Source organism: Copidosoma floridanum, unplaced genomic scaffold (assembly GCF_036245765.1).
Source record: "Copidosoma floridanum isolate Cflo_tuat_1 unplaced genomic scaffold, Cflo_Japanese_pri ptg000019l, whole genome shotgun sequence".
In the NCBI taxonomy this organism is placed as follows: domain Eukaryota; kingdom Metazoa; phylum Arthropoda; class Insecta; order Hymenoptera; family Encyrtidae; genus Copidosoma; species Copidosoma floridanum.
Window position 1 is genome coordinate 20,200,639 of NW_028321896.1, and position 18,267 is coordinate 20,218,905.

Here is an 18,267-nt window from a genome sequence, read left to right on the forward strand (position 1 = left end):
GGTATACATTGAATTCATTCCAAAAATATGCTGCTGACGATACGACGGAGGGTATAGAGCAGTGAAGATGGGTGTGGGACTATTGGGCTGCGTGTGTGCGTGTTAGCCGATATATATGTATATACACACACAGTGCCCACACTAATTTAATTCATTACATACAGCTATACACTCTAACTCTACTCTACTACGCTTAGTAGATTTCAGTCACTGTTGGCGTCACGTCAATGCGCGCTGTGAGCCGTGAGTCATGGCTAAATAAACAATTCAGTGTGTATACACAATTAAAGGTATTGAAGTATTTCTCTTGCGACCTGCATCGCGCATCTGCACATGCATGGTTTAGGACGAAGAAGATCACAGGGTAAAGAGAGATCGTTGAGAAAGTGACTTGTAACCCAAACGACCCGACCAGGAACCAGGAACTCCGAGAGAGAGAGAGAGCAAACAACGCTACTACGTAGGTACGAACGTGAGTAACCCAATAAAATATAACATAAAATATAGACTGGCCGATGGGATGGGAGGAGATATAGTATACTTGGGCTCCAATTTATTCCATCATCCATAACATAACGGAGCTGTAACAGCCGGTGTGGCATACACAGGGTATACACCTACACTCTCTTGTGGAAGCGCGTGTACGTAGGCATGTAGGGTCTTATCCGTGTGATCCAGCAGGAGTATAATAGACAGCGGACGCGAACAGTGGAGGGCTGACGTGCGACGTTAATTAACCCGTTGATCTATCTCCAGCAGCAAATCGGAGCACGCATACCACACCCGCACACCACACCCGCGCACGGCCATTTTGGCTAGTAGAGGAGGCTAGCTCGCTGCAGAAGCAGTAGAAGCACCAGCAGCAGCGGTCTACCGAACGACGGGCGCGATGGATCAGCAGATCACCCCGAAGGAGGTCAAGATCCTCGAGAATCCCGAGGATATACAGGACAGGAGGCAGCAAGTACTCGGCCGGTATGCCAACTTCAAGGCGGAGGCGCGCAACAAGCGCGACAAGCTCGAGGACTCCCGACGCTTCCAGGTATACCTATGACCTTCTGCTCGATACTGTTGACAAATTTTACAATATTCATTCCTTTTGTTTATTTATCTTTGTATTGCTTGTCGTGGACAGTACTTCAAGCGCGATGCCGACGAACTGGAAACCTGGATCTATGAGAAGCTGCAGGCTGCCTCTGACGAGAGTTACAGGGATCTCACCAACCTCCAGGCAAAGATACAGAAGCATCAGGCCTTCGAAGCAGAAGTGGCTGCCCATTCCAATGCCATTGTTTTGCTTGACAATACTGGATTGGAAATGATCGATCAGCACCATTTTGCCAGTGACATCATTCGCAAGCGACTCGGTGAGTAAAGAATCAGATGGCCTGTATATTTGAATACCAATGCTGAAGGTTTAACTTTTTAATTATTTGTTAAATCAAATAAATATTTCAAATTCTTTGAGCATGTTAAGAGCATCCTTTCAACACCTGCTCTTTTTAATCTTTCTTTGTTTGTGTTAATTTTTTTGATCAAAGATTCAATCCTTTTAAGTCTGAAAATTTTTTGTTTTACTAACATAATATTTTTTGCTTTATTTTTACTTGATTCGAATACTCATTCCATTATTTGAACTCGCAGATGAGTTGCACCGCCTGTGGCAGCTTCTACTGGCGCGGCTGGCAGAGAAGGGGCTCAAGTTGCAACAGGCTCTAGTGCTGGTGCAGTTTCTGCGTTACTGCGATGAAGTGATGTTCTGGATTCACGACAAAGAAGCTTTTGTCACCACCGATGAGTTTGGCCAGGACCTCGAGCACGTCGAGGTGCTGCAACGCAAGTTTGACGAGTTCCAGAAAGACATGACCAGCCAGGAATACCGCTTCACCGAGGTGAACGAGCTGGCGGACAAGCTGCTCTTGGACGGGCACCCGGAGCGCGACACCATACAGCGCCGCAAAGAAGAGCTCAACGAGTCTTGGCAACGGCTCAAACAGCTGGCAATATTGCGCCAGGAGAAACTCTTTGGTGCTCACGAGATCCAGCGCTTCAACCGCGACGCCGACGAGACCATGGCCTGGATCGCCGAAAAGGACGCGGTCCTGGCGTCTGACGACTTTGGCCGGGACCTCGCCTCGGTACAGCTGCTGCAGCGCACTCATGAGAACGTAGAGCGCGATCTTGCCGCTCTTGAGGACAAGGTGGCGACGCTGAGCAGCGAGGCAGACAGGCTCGCGGGCATCCATCAGCCCGAGCACTCGCAGCAAATCCAGTCCAAACGAGCGGAGATCCTGCAGTCTTGGGAGGGTCTCACGGCTAGGGCCAAGGAGCGCCGCTCCAGGTTGGATGAATCCTACTGCCTGCATCGCTTCCTTTCCGACTATAGCGACCTCGTCTCCTGGATGAAAAACATGCGGGCGATCATATCGGCCGACGAGCTGGCCAAAGACGTAGCAGGCGCCGAGGCTTTGCTCGAGCGCCACCAGGAACACAGGAGCGAGATAGACGCGCGTGCCGACAGCTTCGAGGGTACGGCTTTAGCGGGTGGCAAGCTCCTCGAGCGCGATCACTACGCAGCTGAAGAAGTTGAGCGCAAACTCGATTCACTGACCGCCGACAAGACGGCGCTGCTCGAGCTCTGGAACAAGCGACGCGCTTTGTACGAGCAGTGCATGGACCTCCAACTCTTTTACCGGGACACCGAGCAGGCGGACACCTGGATGGCCAAGCAGGAAGCCTTCCTGGCCAACGAGGATCTTGGCGACTCCCTCGACAGCGTTGAAGCTCTGATCAAGAAGCACGAAGACTTTGACAAGACTCTGGCTGCCCAAGAGGACAAGATCAAGGCGCTCGATGAATTCGCCAGCAAACTGGTGGAGGGCGGACACTACGCAGCTGAAGAGGTAGCCCAACGCAGAGCCGAGCTGCTGCGACGCAGGTCCGATCTTCTCGAGAAATCGGCGCTGCGTCGGCGAGCCCTCGACGACTCGTACAAGCTGCAGCAGTTCGAGCGCGACTGCGACGAGACTAAGGGCTGGGTCAATGAAAAGCTCAAGTTCGCGACGGACGACAGCTACCTCGACCCGACCAACCTCAATGGCAAGCTCCAAAAGCACCAGAACTTCGAGCAGGAGCTCCAAGCCAATCGTACTCGTATGGAAGAGATGGTAGCGCAAGGCGAGGAGCTTTGCGCGGCCGACCACTACGCGTCGGAGCGCGTGCGCTCCCGTATCGACGAGATCGTCGGACTCTGGTCGTCCCTGACCGAGGCCAGCGAGCGCAAAGCCGCCAAACTTCAAGAGGCTGCCCAACAGCAGCAGTTCAACCGTACGGTCGAAGACCTCGAGTTGTGGCTGTCGGAACTGGAGGGCCAGCTGCTCTCCGAGGACTATGGCAAAGACCTGACTTCGGTCCAGAACCTCATCAAGAAGCAGGCTCTCCTTGAAGCCGATGTCGCCTCGCATCAAGAGCGCGTCGAGGGGTGCGCCCAGGCGGCTGCACGCTTCGTCGAGGCCGGTCATTTTGACGCAGACAACATCAAGCTGAAACAGCAACAGCTGCATAGCCGTTACGCCGGGCTCGAGCGACCTATGCTGGCGCGCAAGCAGCGCCTGTTGGACTCACTGCGGCTGCAGCAGCTCATTCGCGACGTCGAGGACGAGGAAGCTTGGATCAGGGAGAAAGAGCCCGTGGCGGGTTCGACAAATCGGGGACGCGACCTCATCGGTGTGCAAAACCTGCAGAAGAAGCATCAGGCCGTGCTCGCCGAGATCAACAACCACGAGGGTCGAGTTGCAGCGGTCTGCGCCGCCGGCTCGCGTATGCTCGAGGAGGGTCACTTTGCTGCCGAGGAGATCAGCCAGAGGCTCGCCGGTCTCGACGAGCGCTGGGGCCAGTTGAAGGACAAGGCACGTCAGCGCAAGCAGGACCTCGACGACTCGCTCCAGGCTCACCAGTACTTTGCCGACGCCAACGAAGCCGAGTCCTGGATGAAGGAGAAACGTCCCATAGTGACAAACGCCGACTACGGCAAGGACGAGGACAGCAGCGAAGCCCTACTCAAGAAGCACGAGGCCCTGCTCAGCGACCTAGAAGCCTTTGCTCGCACGATCGCTGCCCTTGGCGAGCAAGCGGCCAACTGTAGGCAACAGGAGGCACCCCAGGTCGATTTGGCTGGTAAGGAATGCGTGCTCGCGCTCTACGATTACACGGAGAAGTCGCCACGCGAGGTGTCGATGAAGAAGGGCGACAGTCTGACCCTCCTTAATAGCAGCAACAAGGACTGGTGGAAGGTAGATTATATACATTGATTCATTTGACTGTGATATTTGCACGTTTAAATAAATACATGAGAAAGCTGCATCATTTTACAGTGAAGCGATATCATTACTCATACCACTAATTGCATAAATAGGTTGAGGTGAACGACAGACAGGGTTTCGTGCCCGCAGCCTACGTGAAGCGCATCGAGCCCGAGGCTGGACTCAGTGCGTCGCAGCAGGAGCTCGCCCGCGAACAGGGCTCCATTAAGGCACGTCAGGCCCAGATCGAGGCCCAGTACGAGGAACTGTTACGTTTGGCACACGATCGCCAGAACAAGCTCAACGAGACGGCTAAAGCGTACGTTCTGGTACGCGAGGCGGCCGATCTCGCCAGTTGGATCAAGGACAAGGAGAACCATGCCCAGGTTCAGGACGTCGGTGAGGACCTCGAACAGGTCGAGGTCATGCAGAAGAAGTTTGATGACTTCCGGGCGGACCTCAAGGCCAACGAGGTGCGCCTCGCCGAGATGAACGAGATCGCGGTGCAGCTGATGAGCCTCGGACAGACGGAGGCCGCGCTCAAGATCCAGACCCAGATCCAGGAGCTGAACGATAAGTGGACGAGTCTGCAGACGTTGACAGCCGAGCGCGCCAGTCAGCTTGGCTCTGCCCACGAGGTGCAACGCTTCCATCGTGACGTGGACGAGACCAAGGACTGGATACGCGAGAAGGACGCTGCCTTGAACAATGACGACCTTGGCAAGGATCTGCGCAGCGTGCAAGCGCTCCAGCGCAAACACGAGGGTCTCGAGCGAGACTTGGCAGCCCTCGGCGATAAGATCAAGCAACTCGATGAAACAGCCAACCGGCTCATGCAGTCGCATCCCGACACCGCCGATCAGACCTACGCCAAGCAAAAGGAGATCAACGAGGAGTGGACCCAACTCACCGCCAAGGCCAACTCGCGCAAGGAAAAGCTCCTCGACTCTTACGACCTGCAGCGCTTCCTCAGCGACTACCGTGACCTCATGGCCTGGATTAACTCGATGATGGGCCTCGTTGCCTCCGAAGAGCTCGCGTCTGACGTGACTGGCGCCGAAGCGCTCCTTGAGCGCCACCAGGTGAGTGGATAATATTTACTTTGATACTTTTTCCCATAAGGTTCCTAAATTATACTTGTGCATTACATTCTGTATGTCATGATCCACTATTACTGTTTGTCCGTTTTTCGTCTTTGTAGAGCCACAGAACGGAAATCGACGCGCGTTACGGTATTGTACCACAGGTATTGCAGAAATGCACATGTCTCTATACGCGTGTACCAGCGTGAAAACAGACTTGGCTCTTTATTTTTGAGCAGTCCTCGCATCCCCCGATTAACGCTCTTATCCGTCAATTGAATTTAACAAAAATCGCATCTGCTTATTTTACTATTCGGCTTATTCACTTAATTATGCGTAGTCTGACTGTTTGTGTGATTTATTATATTTGCCGTTTTTTTTTTTTTAACGATTGGAGCGAAAAATGTAACCCTAGAGCGTGTGTGCAAACTATGGGAGTTTTATTAAAGAACTAATAGAGTAATCTTTTTATCGGTACATAACTAAATTTTGTTGCTGAAGCATGTTTTTATGGTGAAAACCGTCGAAATACATCGTTTAGGAGAAACGTGCGTTTGCGTGTGAAAATATTTTTTCTTTTTTTGTTTTTCTTTTTTTTTGTTCGACAATTTATCTTTCATTTCAGCATGAAATGTTTTTGTTTTTAAAAGGTTTAAATTGATTATGACGTTTTTTTAGTTATTAACAAGAAACAAATTATCAGAACATTAATTAAATACAAGCTTCAATTAATTATATATTATATAGAAATTATATAAACATTAATCAAATTGTTTGTAACTTTAATAGAACAACAAAAATTCACCTCAACACTTTTCAACGACGATTCAAAGTTTTCAACACTTTCATCATAAAGTTAAATCGCGTCCGATTCACTTTTGCAGGAGCACCGCATGGAGATAGACGCGCGTGCCGGCACGTTCCAAGCGTTCGAGTTATTTGGCCAGCAGCTGCTACAATCCAACCACTACGCGAGCGTCGAGATCCAGGAGAAGCTCGAGTCGATGAGCGAGGCGCGCCAAGAACTCGAGAAGGCCTGGATACAGAGGCGCATGCAGCTCGACCAGAACCTCGAGCTCCAGCTCTTCTGCCGGGACTGCGAACAGGCCGAGAACTGGATGTCGGCGCGCGAGGCCTTCCTAAGCAGCAGTGGCTCAGAGGATGGTGGCCTCGAGACCGGCGACAACGTCGAGGCTCTGATCAAGAAGCACGAGGACTTTGACAAGGCCATCAACGCCCACGAGGAGAAGATCGCGGCCCTGCAGACGCTCGCCGATCAGCTGATCGCGGCTGAGCACTACGCCGCCCGTCCGATAGACGACCGCCGCTGCCAGGTGCTCGACCGCTGGCGTCACCTGAAGGACGCCCTGATCGAGAAGCGCTCGCGCCTCGGTGAGTCCCAGACGTTGCAACAATTCTCGCGCGACGCCGACGAGATGGAGAACTGGATCGCCGAAAAGCTACAGCTCGCCACGGAGGAGAACTACAAGGACCCGGCCAACATTCAGTCCAAACACCAGAAGCACCAAGCCTTCGAGGCCGAGCTCGCTGCCAACGCGGACCGCATACAGTCTGTGCTCGCGATGGGTGGCAACTTGATCGACAAACACCAGTGCGCCGGCAGCGAGGAAGCCGTGCAGAAGAGACTTGCCTCGATCGCTGACCAGTGGGAGTATCTCACCCAGAAAACGACCGAGAAGTCGCTCAAACTCAAAGAGGCAAACAAACAGCGTACCTACATAGCCGCGGTCAAGGACTTGGACTTTTGGCTGGGTGAGGTCGAGAGTCTGCTGACCAGCGAGGACGCAGGCAAGGATCTGGCTTCGGTGCAGAACCTGATGAAGAAGCAGCAGCTCGTCGAAGCGGACATTGGGGCTCACGAGGAGCGCATCCGCGACATGAACTCCCAGGCGGACTCGTTGATCGAGAGCGGCCAGTTCGAGGCCCAGGCGATACAGGAGAAACGTCAGAGCATCAACGAGCGCTACGAGCGCGTGCGTAATCTCGCGGCTCACAGGCAAGCCCGGCTAAACGAAGCCAACACTCTGCACCAGTTCTTCCGCGACATCGCTGACGAAGAGAGCTGGATCAAGGAAAAGAAGCTGCTCGTCGGTTCGGATGACTACGGACGCGACCTCACCGGCGTCCAGAATCTTAAGAAGAAACACAAGCGTCTCGAAGCCGAGCTAGCGAGCCACGAGCCGGCGATACAGGCCGTGCAGGAGGCTGGCGAAAAGCTGATGGACGTCTCGAATCTTGGCGTACCGGAGATCGAACAGCGGCTCAAGCTGCTCAACCAGGCCTGGGCCGAGCTCAAGCAACTCGCCGCGACGCGAGGCCAAAAACTCGACGAGTCACTTGCTTACCAACAGTTCATCGCCAAGGTCGAAGAGGAGGAGGCCTGGATCGCCGAGAAGCAGCAGCTGCTCTCGCTCGAGGACTGCGGCGACACGATGGCCGCAGTTCAGGGCCTGCTTAAAAAGCACGACGCCTTCGAGACTGACTTTGCCGCGCACGCGGAGCGCTGCCGCGAGATCGGCGAGGCAGGCGACGCTCTCGCCGCGGCTGGCAATCACCGGGCCGATGCCATCGCCCAGCGCTGCCAGCAACTCCAGGCTCGTCTCGAGCAGTTGGCCGGTCTCGCGCGCGGCCGCAAGGCCAGTCTCGCCGACAACTCGGCCTACCTGCAGTTCATGTGGAAGGCCGACGTCGTGGAGTCGTGGATCGCCGACAAGGAGAGCCACGTGCGTTCCGAGGAGTTTGGCCGAGATCTCTCGTCAGTGCAGACACTGCTCACCAAGCAGGAGACCTTCGACGCTGGTCTGCACGCTTTCGAGCACGAAGGTATACAGAACATTACGAGCTTGAAGGAGCAGCTACTCGAGGCCGGCCACGAACAACGCGCGGCCATACACAAACGCCACGGTGACGTGATAGCCCGCTGGCAGAAACTGCTCGCTGACTCGCAGGCGCGCAAACAGCGGCTTCTACGCATGCAGGAACAGTTCCGACAGATCGAGGAGCTCTATCTGACTTTCGCCAAGAAGGCTTCGGCCTTCAACTCGTGGTTCGAGAACGCCGAGGAGGACCTCACGGATCCCGTGCGCTGCAACAGCATCGAGGAGATCAGGGCGCTGCGCGAGGCTCACACCCAATTCCAAGCGAGCCTGACCTCGGCCGAGGTGGACTTCTTGGCACTTGGTGCCCTTGACCGTCAAATCAAGAGCTTTAACGTTGGTCCGAACCCATACACCTGGTTCACGATGGAGGCCCTGGAAGACACCTGGCGCAACCTGCAGAAAATCATCAAAGAGCGTGACGTGGAGCTCGCAAAGGAAGCACAGCGTCAAGAGGAGAACGACAAACTGCGCAAGGAGTTTGCCAAGCACGCCAACGCCTTCCATCAGTGGCTTGCGGATACGCGTACCTCTATGATGGAGGGTTCGGGTTCGTTGGAGCAGCAGCTCGAGGCGACCAAACGCAAGACCCAGGAGGTCAAGGCGCGTCGCCAGGATCTGAAAAAAGTCGAGGATCTTGGTGCCATACTCCTGGAGGAGCATCTCATTCTCGACAATCGCTATACCGAACACAGTACCGTCGGCCTTGCCCAACAATGGGACCAGCTCGATCAACTCGGCATGCGCATGCAACACAACCTCGAGCAGCAGATACAGGCGCGCAACCAGTCGGGCGTCTCGGAGGGTGCCCTTAAGGAGTTCTCCATGATGTTTAAGCACTACGACAAAGACAAGAGCGGCCGTCTCAATCACCAAGAGTTCAAGTCTTGCCTTCGCGCCCTCGGCTACGATCTGCCGATGGTCGAGGAGGGCCAGCCCGATCCAGAATTCGAAAATATTCTAGGTAAGTGAGCCCAAAATTTTATTATTGCGTTTGTTGAACTTTTTTTTTTTTTTATTAATAATAATAATTGTTTCTCACGTTCTTGCGATTTAGACATAGTAGACCCCAACAGAGACGGGTTTGTTTCCTTGCAAGATCATATGGCATTTATGATTAGCAAGGAGACCGAAAACGTTCAGAGTTCGCAGGAAATCGAAAATGCATTCCGAGCCATCACAGCTGCCGATCGTCCTTACGTAACAAAGGAGGAACTTTATGCTGTGAGTCATTGGGCTATGGCGTTTTCACTTGTGTCGCTTGTACCACGATTAGAATCAATGATTAACCCTTTATGTTTTTTCTTTGCAGAACCTCACCAAAGAAATGGCAGATTACTGTGTGGCAAGAATGAAACCTTATGTCGATCCGAAAACGGAGAGGCCGATAACAGGTGCTTTGGATTACATAGAATTCACGCACACGCTATTCCAGAATTAAATAGAATTTTATAGTCTTATCACTCAGAGATCATTTATATACTTTTGTCTATCAAACACCGCTTTAAAAAAAAAAAAAAAAAATACACTTCCAACATCTCGTCTAATACTCTCGCGTGTATGTTTATATGTACGCCATAGTTACAGTTGCTTGCGAGTTAGATTGTTATTAATCTTTAAATTATAACGACAGAAAATTATTTATGCTTACTATTAATATTATTTTGCTTTGACCCAAAGGGAGAATGAAGTTTATCATAAAATGACATAATAAAAGTATTGATAACGTTAATGTAGTATTTCAATGGTATCCTTACAAAATTTTTTTATTACTGGAATATCTTTGATATAAAATTTATACTACAGTATAATATAGATTTTCTGATGATCATGTTGTATTCCACGTTAAAATACAGCGACTGTTTATTGTTGTCCAGAAAAGAGAAGGGTACAGTAAAATAAATAAATAATTTATCAACTTACTTGTTTCATTTATTCGCAATGTTCGTTAAAGTTTATTTTGCAATTATAAAATACCTAGCAAGTAATACTGAACGCTTTCATAATGTTTCGATGTTTGAGCGATGACGAGTACAAAAAAAAAAAAATTCAATAAAAACAAAAAACAATAATCGTGCGAACAACAATATAAATTTGTGTGAATATCTACACAGCATCTTGACAACAGCCTCAAAAGTTTTATAAAAAATATATGTATATAAGTATAAATACGGATATAAATATGAATAAGTTGTATGTATGAGTGTGTACATCTCGATGAATAACAAAAACTTCTCAGTTGCCATTCGCGGAAGGCAATAACAAAGTTATCAGAGAATGACGGATGTTCATCGTACCCCTTTCACTTGTGTAAGAGTCTTCTCAGTCTTTTGCTCATGAAGTAGGGCCTCTCTTTGGAACCGTCGTTGCGCTCGCAATCCTCGAGAAAGCACAAGAACAGCGTGTCAATGGCCGCTGCGTGAACCTTGAAGAACACCGTGGCTATCAAGTAGGACGCTATCGCCGTCATGGCCACCGGCACCGCCCAGCAGCTTACGTCATCCTTGCAACCGGCCTTGCTTGCGCTGCTGTTGGTATAATACCACCAAGTGGCTGCAACCGTGAGCGCGCTGATTAACAGCTTACCCAACAACAGCAGCCAGCTCGTGATCTGAAAATTAAATGAAGAAATAAATGATGCCCTCTGCGATTAAAGATAAGCTAACCGAAAAACACGGTCACGTATTGCATTGTGTAATAAAAGCACAGTGCAGATTGAATTGTGATTCTCAACGAGGACGATGAGAAAGCCGACCTTGTTTATGACGACGACGCGCACGACGTTCCGCATGAGAAGATTGAATGCGTCCCTGGCCGAGCTGCAGAAGCCCTTTCCATACACAGCGCACATGATATATGCTATAGGGTGGCACAAAAATGAATGATTAAATTTTTCCGTAAAATGTCTTTAGTCAAACTTTACTCACCGTTATTGTTGACAAATCGCAAAAAGTTCTCCAGCAGGTAAAAGAAACACCTGCAGCAGCACATTATGGCGTTGGCCACCTGATTGTTGGCCTTTTTCACCTTGTTGTTGATCACCTCGAGGATGAGCCTGATCAATCGGCAAATCGTCAAGATGAGAGATCCAAAGGCCAGCGTTCCCAAGTGATACCTATATATTACGTTCAAACACAATCGTGACGTTTTTTATATGACTGCTTGTAGTGCGTGTACGTATAACAAAAATGTACCTGATGGTCCTGTACAGGCCGACCGTAATGGTAAAGTAGGGTACGTCGCGTTTCCGGAAAGTCCAGTACCAAGTGGCGAAGGTCGCGGCTAAAACCATCTCGCCAAAGGCCGAGACAAAGAAGAACAGCCAGTAGAAGCCAATGATGTTGACCACGTGGAAGTGATTGATGAACCAAGGTCGGTCCTTCTTGAAAAGGTTGCAAGCCGAGAGGGTGCAGGGCTCACCGGTCGACCGTTGGACGCACTTGGCGTTAAACAAATCGGGATCGCACGACGAGTTGGTGACGTAGCGGAGCGAGGGCTCGCAGCTGCAGTCGTCGTTCATCATGTCCACTCGGTAGTTTGGCTTCCATACGGTTGAGAGGTACAGGAATATCGTCACTCCGTACGCTATGACCAGCAGGTGCAATAGCCACGGCACCAGCGGGAAAAACAAACTCGACAGTATGCACGTCACGGCCCTGAAACAATTACAGGGATCACACAAAGTGAATGGTTGCTGATGGGTATTCTTTCACCTCTGAGCAAAAATAAAAGACTTACTTGCTGGACTCTTTGATCAGTTGGCAAGCTAGATAGATTCTTTTTCGCAGAAACAGGGTTACCAGTACTATCACAGTGCAAAGGACGGCGCAAGTAATTAGGACGATTAGCCACTCAGTGTTTTGGTTTTTTTGGTAAATCAGTGACGCTTCGTATGTCGCGAAGCCCAGTAGACCGCACAATGTGAAAATTGTCGCCCAAACGCACGGCGTTGCCAGCCACCTCAGTATGACGATGTAGAAAAGCGATATGAATCCACTGATTATCGAGATCGCGAGCACAGTGTACCTATGGAGCCATTTTTTTTTCAGCATACATCGCAAATCATAGGATAAATGAGTTACTCACTTGTTTTCCTTGGCGCTTTCAAAGGCCTTTTTCAAAAATTGCTCCACCTCAGCCACGGCTTTGACGACTTCCTTGGCGGAGGCGAGCGCCTCGTCCGTGATGGTGGCGTTGACAAACTCGTCCCAGACCTTGTTGGGGAAACACCGGCCGATTATCGAGGTGCTTTCCAAGTACCACCTGGCGCACTTGTCGTGATCGATGAGCATTTTAATTTCATCGAGCCGATTGATCTTGTCGAGTTTGACGTCAATCTTGCAGATCAGGTCTTTTTTCAGTCGATTCACGTCGGTCATCCCAGCGTTGAAGAGAAAATTCTTTTGCGGGCACTGGCTCACGCAGACCTGCGTCGTGGGACAGGTGCGATCTTTCGGAGAAATTTTGGCACATTTGGTGAGATCAAAGAACAACAGGTAGGGCTTGTTCTTAACTTGCGAGTCGATGCCGCACTTTCGGCCCTCGCTGTCGCTGGGGTGGAAGAGCTTTTCGATCCTTCCATTCTTGAAAGCTGAATCGTAAATATATATATTATATTGTATGTACAAACATTGTTATATGCGCGATCGGTAATGTGATGCATTTGTGTCTATGCATAGGAAACAAATTTACTCACCGTAGTAGGAGACGGTGCCCCAGCCACCTAGGAAGATGATGAAGATTAGGAGCCAGAAACAATCGGTACACGATCGTTTGTGCAGTGGCCCTTTCCACGTAGGCTCATGATTCATTTTTCACTTCGGATCATATATGCGCTCTTGTTATCAAAAATTTGTTGCTCAAATACTGTGAAATAAATTGAATAATTATTTTATTACAAGTATATCTTACATCTGGTACTCTAGACGCTCTTTGAAAATAATATAGAGATCGCGACGAGGTGAGCTCGCAAAAATGAAATTTAATGCCAATCAAACAACAACAATCAACAATCAATTGTTCAACAACACGAAAAGGATGTTGAATTTTATCAGTGAGAAAAACAATATTTTTTTTCTTCTTTTTTTTTTTTTTTTTTTTTTTTTTACAGTTGGCACTCCGATTCAAGGTAACCGGCAATATCGATCGCTTTGGCGTTAATACAAAAAAATGAAAAATTCAAAGCAAGGCTCTCAGCAGTTATTCAATGTTTTTTTTAACCAGCTTCTTTTTACCAATTTATTATTTTTCATCGTGCACCAATTTGACCGAAAGATCTTTTTCTTTATTATTAAAAAATTGCAAGCACGTAACATGGAACGATAAACAGTAAAGTGAATTTTTGATGTTTCATTGAAATTAAAATACCGGAGGTTAACCATTGTCCTCGTAAGTGAGAGAATCACCCGCAACTTTGAGTATACATATGTAAAACGTGCGTGTATAATAACGTACGTGCCGAGAATGATAAAGTTGAAGAAAAAGAGCCCATAAGTGACAGGAGGATATGTGCATGTCCCACGTAAGAGAGAAAACGCCCAATTGGGATCATGTATAAAATACTATTTATTTATATTTAATAGACTATTTTCTCTATACGATACACATAGGCACTTTTATACTCGCGGTAGCCACGGAAGGTCATAAAGTCGCATGATTTCGCTATACGTAACAGATGGAACGTCATGTAATGCAGTAACGTGATTTTCTTTACTATAAAGTACGAACAGTAAAACTAAGTGCATAGGCACACACATGCATGGGAATAAAAAAGAAAAGAAACACACAATCGTACGATTGTGCGAGCAGATATTATATACTGATTCCAGTATCAAAGCGTCGCTCGCCGCTGTTATGCTTTGCAAACATACAAATGGTATTGAAAAAAAAAAAAAAAAAAAAAAAAGTGAGTAATACCCGTTACACCCAAAAAACCCTCATAACAAAGAACTTTCGACATGTTCATTTGTTATATCTTATTTATATCCAAGACGACGCTTAATGGTACATTAGTCGACGATCTATATGATGAGACAATAGACTCTCTCGGAGCACCTGCCTGAACAAAATGATTACCCACTGTCTATAAAAATATCGTTTTCCACTAAAATATCGTTTCAACATCTCTTACCGAACTTACCGAGCACTTACTACAAGTCCGTGTTTTCGCGAAGAGGATTCGAAAAGCCGATGGGAGCTAGTACCAGCTAACGAGACCATGCAACTGACAATCACCGAGTATAATTTATTTACTTTTTATTTTTTAGATTTTAACCTCTCGTGTATAATTATACTGTATATTGGCCAGCAGAGCGCATCTCGAGCGCAGCAGAGCGACCGATCAAAACTGCGGCTGCGACGAATCTCGTGCTCCGCTCCACCTCGACCGAAAAGAACAATATGATCGGCATTGCCCGAGAACGCGCTCTCTAAGGCGTTATAAACTCATCAACGGCGGGGGAAACCCACGCGCTCGTGTCGCCGAGTCGAGTGATAACGAAGAGTCGTCCTTACTGCGTAAGTATACTATATGACCAACCGAATAACGCCGGCCAAGCCTTTCTACAGTATACGTTCTCCGCGTATACGCAACAAAAGTCTGTATGGGGCGATTATTTCAATTAATTTTAAGTGGACAAGCGTCAAAACGTTGCCGTTTAAGTGTTCCTTGAATGAAACTCCTGTCTGAAACATTTATGTGGTAGGTGTTTGGCAAGCCTTTGGTGTGTAAACTATCACGACATTTTTCATGTTGCGTGTCATTACGGTCGCTGATAAGATAGTTGTTGAGTCGTTTGCAACCGTGAAATAAATCTTGTTAGGATTAACATTAGTCATATAGGGGCTGTATTTTGCTTTAGAAATTCGTTTTTTTTTTTTTTTTACGCGATCCGCTAATTTATGGCATCAGCAAAAGAGTTAAATTGCGCTGGAAAACGTAATGAGTCGATGTTATAAAGAATAAATAAAATGAAGGTCAATTCTCGAAGATGTGTTTTAATTTGATTGAAACATAACTTGTATTTCGTTAATGTGAGATAATCGCGCGGTCTTTTGGATTCGGAAAATTAACCAACCGACGCGCAAATTAATTAATGAGAGAATTAACACTTTCCGATCTTCTCCTTATCCATATAAATCTATTTATGTAATGTAGACCTTCGTGTAGGGAGTAAAGTAAACGTTTTTTAATTTATTTACAATCAAAGCGTATCTCGTAAAGCGCATTATATCAGATAGGCTCCAAGGAAAACAATTACTCATCTACCAGACAATGATTACAGATAGTGTGCCTCATTTTATAATAAATAAAATTAAATTGCAAAATTTGGGGACTCAAAAAAATCATTTTTTGGTTTTTTAAAATACGTTTTTATCGATAAAATACGAACCCAGTTGCTCAAAGAAAAAAAACAAAAAAACAATCCTTCGATTTTTAAAACTTTTTAATTACAATGTGTTGAATTTCACTGACATATCCCCAACTTTTATGAATGTTTTTCATCCAAAAAACATCCACACGTAAAATACTCGCTTTAGTTCAAAATTATTTATACGCGTTTTCTGTCCTAAATTCTCAAAATACAACCGTGGGTTGGATAGATAGTGTACAGTCGAACGTAGTGCGCGTCCGTAAAATCGATACCTTTTGTAACTCTGATGTAGTAGTATCACCCTTATTATTACGTAATCCATTAACTGTATATAAAATTTGACCTCGGCGAGAAAAAATAAAAATAATTAATATGTTTAGAGACAATAATTTTAGCGCCTCGACGCCCGCACCCGCGTCAACGATTACCCAGTGCTATATGCGTATACGTCCGCGTATATTTAATTTGGGGATAGTGTTGACACGCAACGTTTTTTTTTTATTTTTTCAGGTGTTACACTTTTTCCTCGGATGGTCTCACCGAGTAAATATACAATTCTTTGTGACGATCGCACCGCAATCCTCGCACGCAAGTAATTTTGTTTTGCACAATCCATCCTTTTTTTTATTTCATCCCATCCTCCAACCACGGATTGCTTGTCGCAATTTTCCTTACAGTTATTAATCCAACAAAAACTTGAAAGCAAATTTTCTCTCCCATACCACAAAGCTGAAATCTGAAAACATAGAATTGCAACGAGATAGTTTGAAAAATGTGTGTTCGAAACTTTGACGTAGGTACGGGGATCAAAAAGCCAACCTTCCGAAGCTCGCGAGTGCCCCCATCTCTGCGCTCCCGCTCGCGTATCATCAATAGTGGGAAAAATACAATAGCACCGTCAAAGCGCAACTTAAGACTGAAAAACGGTCTCGCTTGATGGCAAAAACATAATAAGTAGTAACAAGCGCAATCTGTTTGCCCATCCGAGTACTTGTGTACTCATTCCAACCGCACCCAACTTGGAAAATTGGAGTCCCGTTCTGAGGTATAAGTAACACACGTGAACAATGATCAAGTAAGTATGGTTGTATATATGTATATGGTGTATGTCCCGCAACTCCGATTGTCTCGGGTTAATGAACTCGGGGGAGTCGGGGGTAAGAAAGGGTATATACATGTATTATAGTGCGCAGAAGCTGGTGTGCATGGATGACATGTTAAAAAACGAGGAAATGTCGAGGTAAACATACTTACCGAGAAAGAGGAAACAACAACAGCAAACTGGACACCGCGGTCGTCAAACGCTTTTGTGACGTAACGACTAGATACCATAACAATAATAAAAATATAACGACACTACTGTGTACCAATGATGCTGTAAAGAGGCGCGGGACGAAACTGATGATCTAAAATGAGCTTTGGCTGATGCACGAGCCACAACTGCGCGAATTGCGAGAGATCACTCGACTGCATCAGCTGTAATCTCTCTCTTTGAAACCTGAGGGAGGAAGAAAGATAAAGCGAGCAATGAAAGAGAGAGGAAGACGGATATGTGTGTGGGTATATACCTATAAAATAATATACGATTTACGATACCTATACATACCACACATATAGAGAGCAGCGATTGAGAAGAGGTGAAAGAAAAAGAGCAGATGAATGTGTTGTATACCTATAGGTACTTGCCTTGAGAGATGAATGGGAGAGAAAATTTTATTTTCCCTTTGGGTATCGACAATATATATGCTTATGACTCGTTATAACAAGAATTTGCACGTGTTGCGGAAACATGCTAATATATTTTCAAATGAAAGCGGCATGTATAAAACGCACGCACTGGGGAAAAAAAAAAGAAATAATGATGGGTATAAAGATAACGAGCAATTGAGATAAAACTGCACGTATAAATTCAAGAGGAACTATCAATGTTCCCTTATACGAAGTAGATATTAAAATGCGAGATTATTTGAAATGTAGGTATACCTACTCACCTGTATACCGTGTGCACCTCTTCCATTGCCGGAGTTATTTTTCTTATCTTAAATTTTATGCCGACTGTTTTTTAGACTTCACGATTGTCCAGGACAAAAAATCTGAGGAAAAGTTGATCTTATAATTATTTTTCAGTCATACAGAAATGTACGTTTGGACGTCAAAGTCTGATCAAAGTTTTAAGAAAATGTTTTGCTACGGTCGCTCGGTCTGCTGTACTGGTGCAACTGAGAGTGCGGCGTTCGCGTTCCCCTCTGATGTTTACAGTTTACGTATGTACAATACCCAGCAGAGATAGCACACACCTGTACTTTACCCCCCTCCTCCCTCTTTTGACGCGCAGAGCTTTGGGGGGGACAATGCGTCAGAGAAAAAGCCCAGGATACCTATATTTATATCCACGACACGTGTATAAGTGCATTTATACATACGTATGCGTGTGTACAATACTGTTTTTCATATTTTGTAATATTTCCCAGGAGATTTTCTACAAAAGCCTAAACAATTTAATAATTAAATTAACAAGGTGTGACTCTCTGGTACATTTTGAAATTTCATAAGTAGGTCGATGGCTTGCTCTCTATGAAATATCAATGGTTCGTCATATTAATGACGGTTCCGA

The 18,267-nt window shown here is 46.9% G+C and overlaps 2 protein-coding genes across 5 annotated transcripts; one reads left to right on the plus strand and one right to left on the minus strand.

Annotated features, from left to right (window-relative positions):
• The first annotated feature begins 739 nt into the window (after positions 1 to 739).
• Positions 740 to 10,012, plus strand: alpha-Spec (alpha spectrin). 2 transcript variants are annotated; one of them, XM_014355507.2, is made up of 8 exons: positions 740 to 1,042; positions 1,136 to 1,367; positions 1,645 to 4,292; positions 4,415 to 5,383; positions 5,503 to 5,547; positions 6,268 to 9,244; positions 9,338 to 9,504; positions 9,593 to 10,012. In XM_014355507.2, the coding sequence occupies exons 1-8, from the start codon at positions 890 to 892 to the stop codon at positions 9,719 to 9,721; spliced, it is 7,320 nt and encodes a 2,439-aa protein (XP_014210993.2). In that variant the 5' UTR covers positions 740 to 889; the 3' UTR covers positions 9,722 to 10,012. The 2 variants fall into 2 exon arrangements, with proteins under 2 accessions (XP_014210993.2, XP_014210997.2); XM_014355511.2 differs by lacking the exon at positions 5,503 to 5,547.
• Positions 10,013 to 10,117: 105 nt separating this feature from the next.
• LOC106641191 (choline transporter-like 2) lies at positions 10,118 to 17,867 on the minus strand. Of its 3 annotated transcripts, none has more exons than XM_014355512.2 (8): positions 17,645 to 17,867; positions 12,977 to 13,146; positions 12,367 to 12,871; positions 12,019 to 12,306; positions 11,475 to 11,936; positions 11,208 to 11,395; positions 11,036 to 11,139; positions 10,118 to 10,891 (listed from the first exon to the last, which is right to left on the minus strand). In XM_014355512.2, the coding sequence occupies exons 2-8, from the start codon at positions 13,089 to 13,091 to the stop codon at positions 10,583 to 10,585; spliced, it is 1,971 nt and encodes a 656-aa protein (XP_014210998.2). In that variant the 5' UTR covers positions 13,092 to 13,146; positions 17,645 to 17,867; the 3' UTR covers positions 10,118 to 10,582. The 3 variants fall into 3 exon arrangements, with proteins under 3 accessions (XP_014210998.2, XP_014210999.2, XP_014211000.2); XM_014355513.2 differs by lacking the exon at positions 17,645 to 17,867 and adding an exon at positions 16,908 to 17,118; XM_014355514.2 differs by lacking the exon at positions 17,645 to 17,867 and adding an exon at positions 14,420 to 14,514.
• Between the last annotated feature and the right edge of the window lie 400 nt (positions 17,868 to 18,267).

Bases quoted from the DNA above. Each gene is read 5' to 3' on its own strand.
- LOC106641191 (XM_014355512.2), bottom strand. From the start codon at position 13,091: ATGAATCATGAGCCTACGTGGAAAGGGCCACTGCACAAACGATCGTGT. The intron at 12,307-12,366 runs GTGAGTAACTCA...ATGGCTCCATAG, and splicing joins GAAAGCGCCAAGGAAAACAA to GTACACTGTGCTCGCGATCT. The intron at 11,396-11,474 runs GTACATTTTTGT...CGTAATATATAG, and splicing joins GGCCTGTACAGGACCATCAG to GTATCACTTGGGAACGCTGG.
- alpha-Spec (XM_014355507.2), top strand. From the start codon at position 890: ATGGATCAGCAGATCACCCCGAAGGAGGTCAAGATCCTCGAGAATCCC. The intron at 1,043-1,135 runs GTATACCTATGA...TGTCGTGGACAG, and splicing joins AGGACTCCCGACGCTTCCAG to TACTTCAAGCGCGATGCCGA. The intron at 5,384-5,502 runs GTGAGTGGATAA...TCGTCTTTGTAG, and splicing joins CGCTCCTTGAGCGCCACCAG to AGCCACAGAACGGAAATCGA.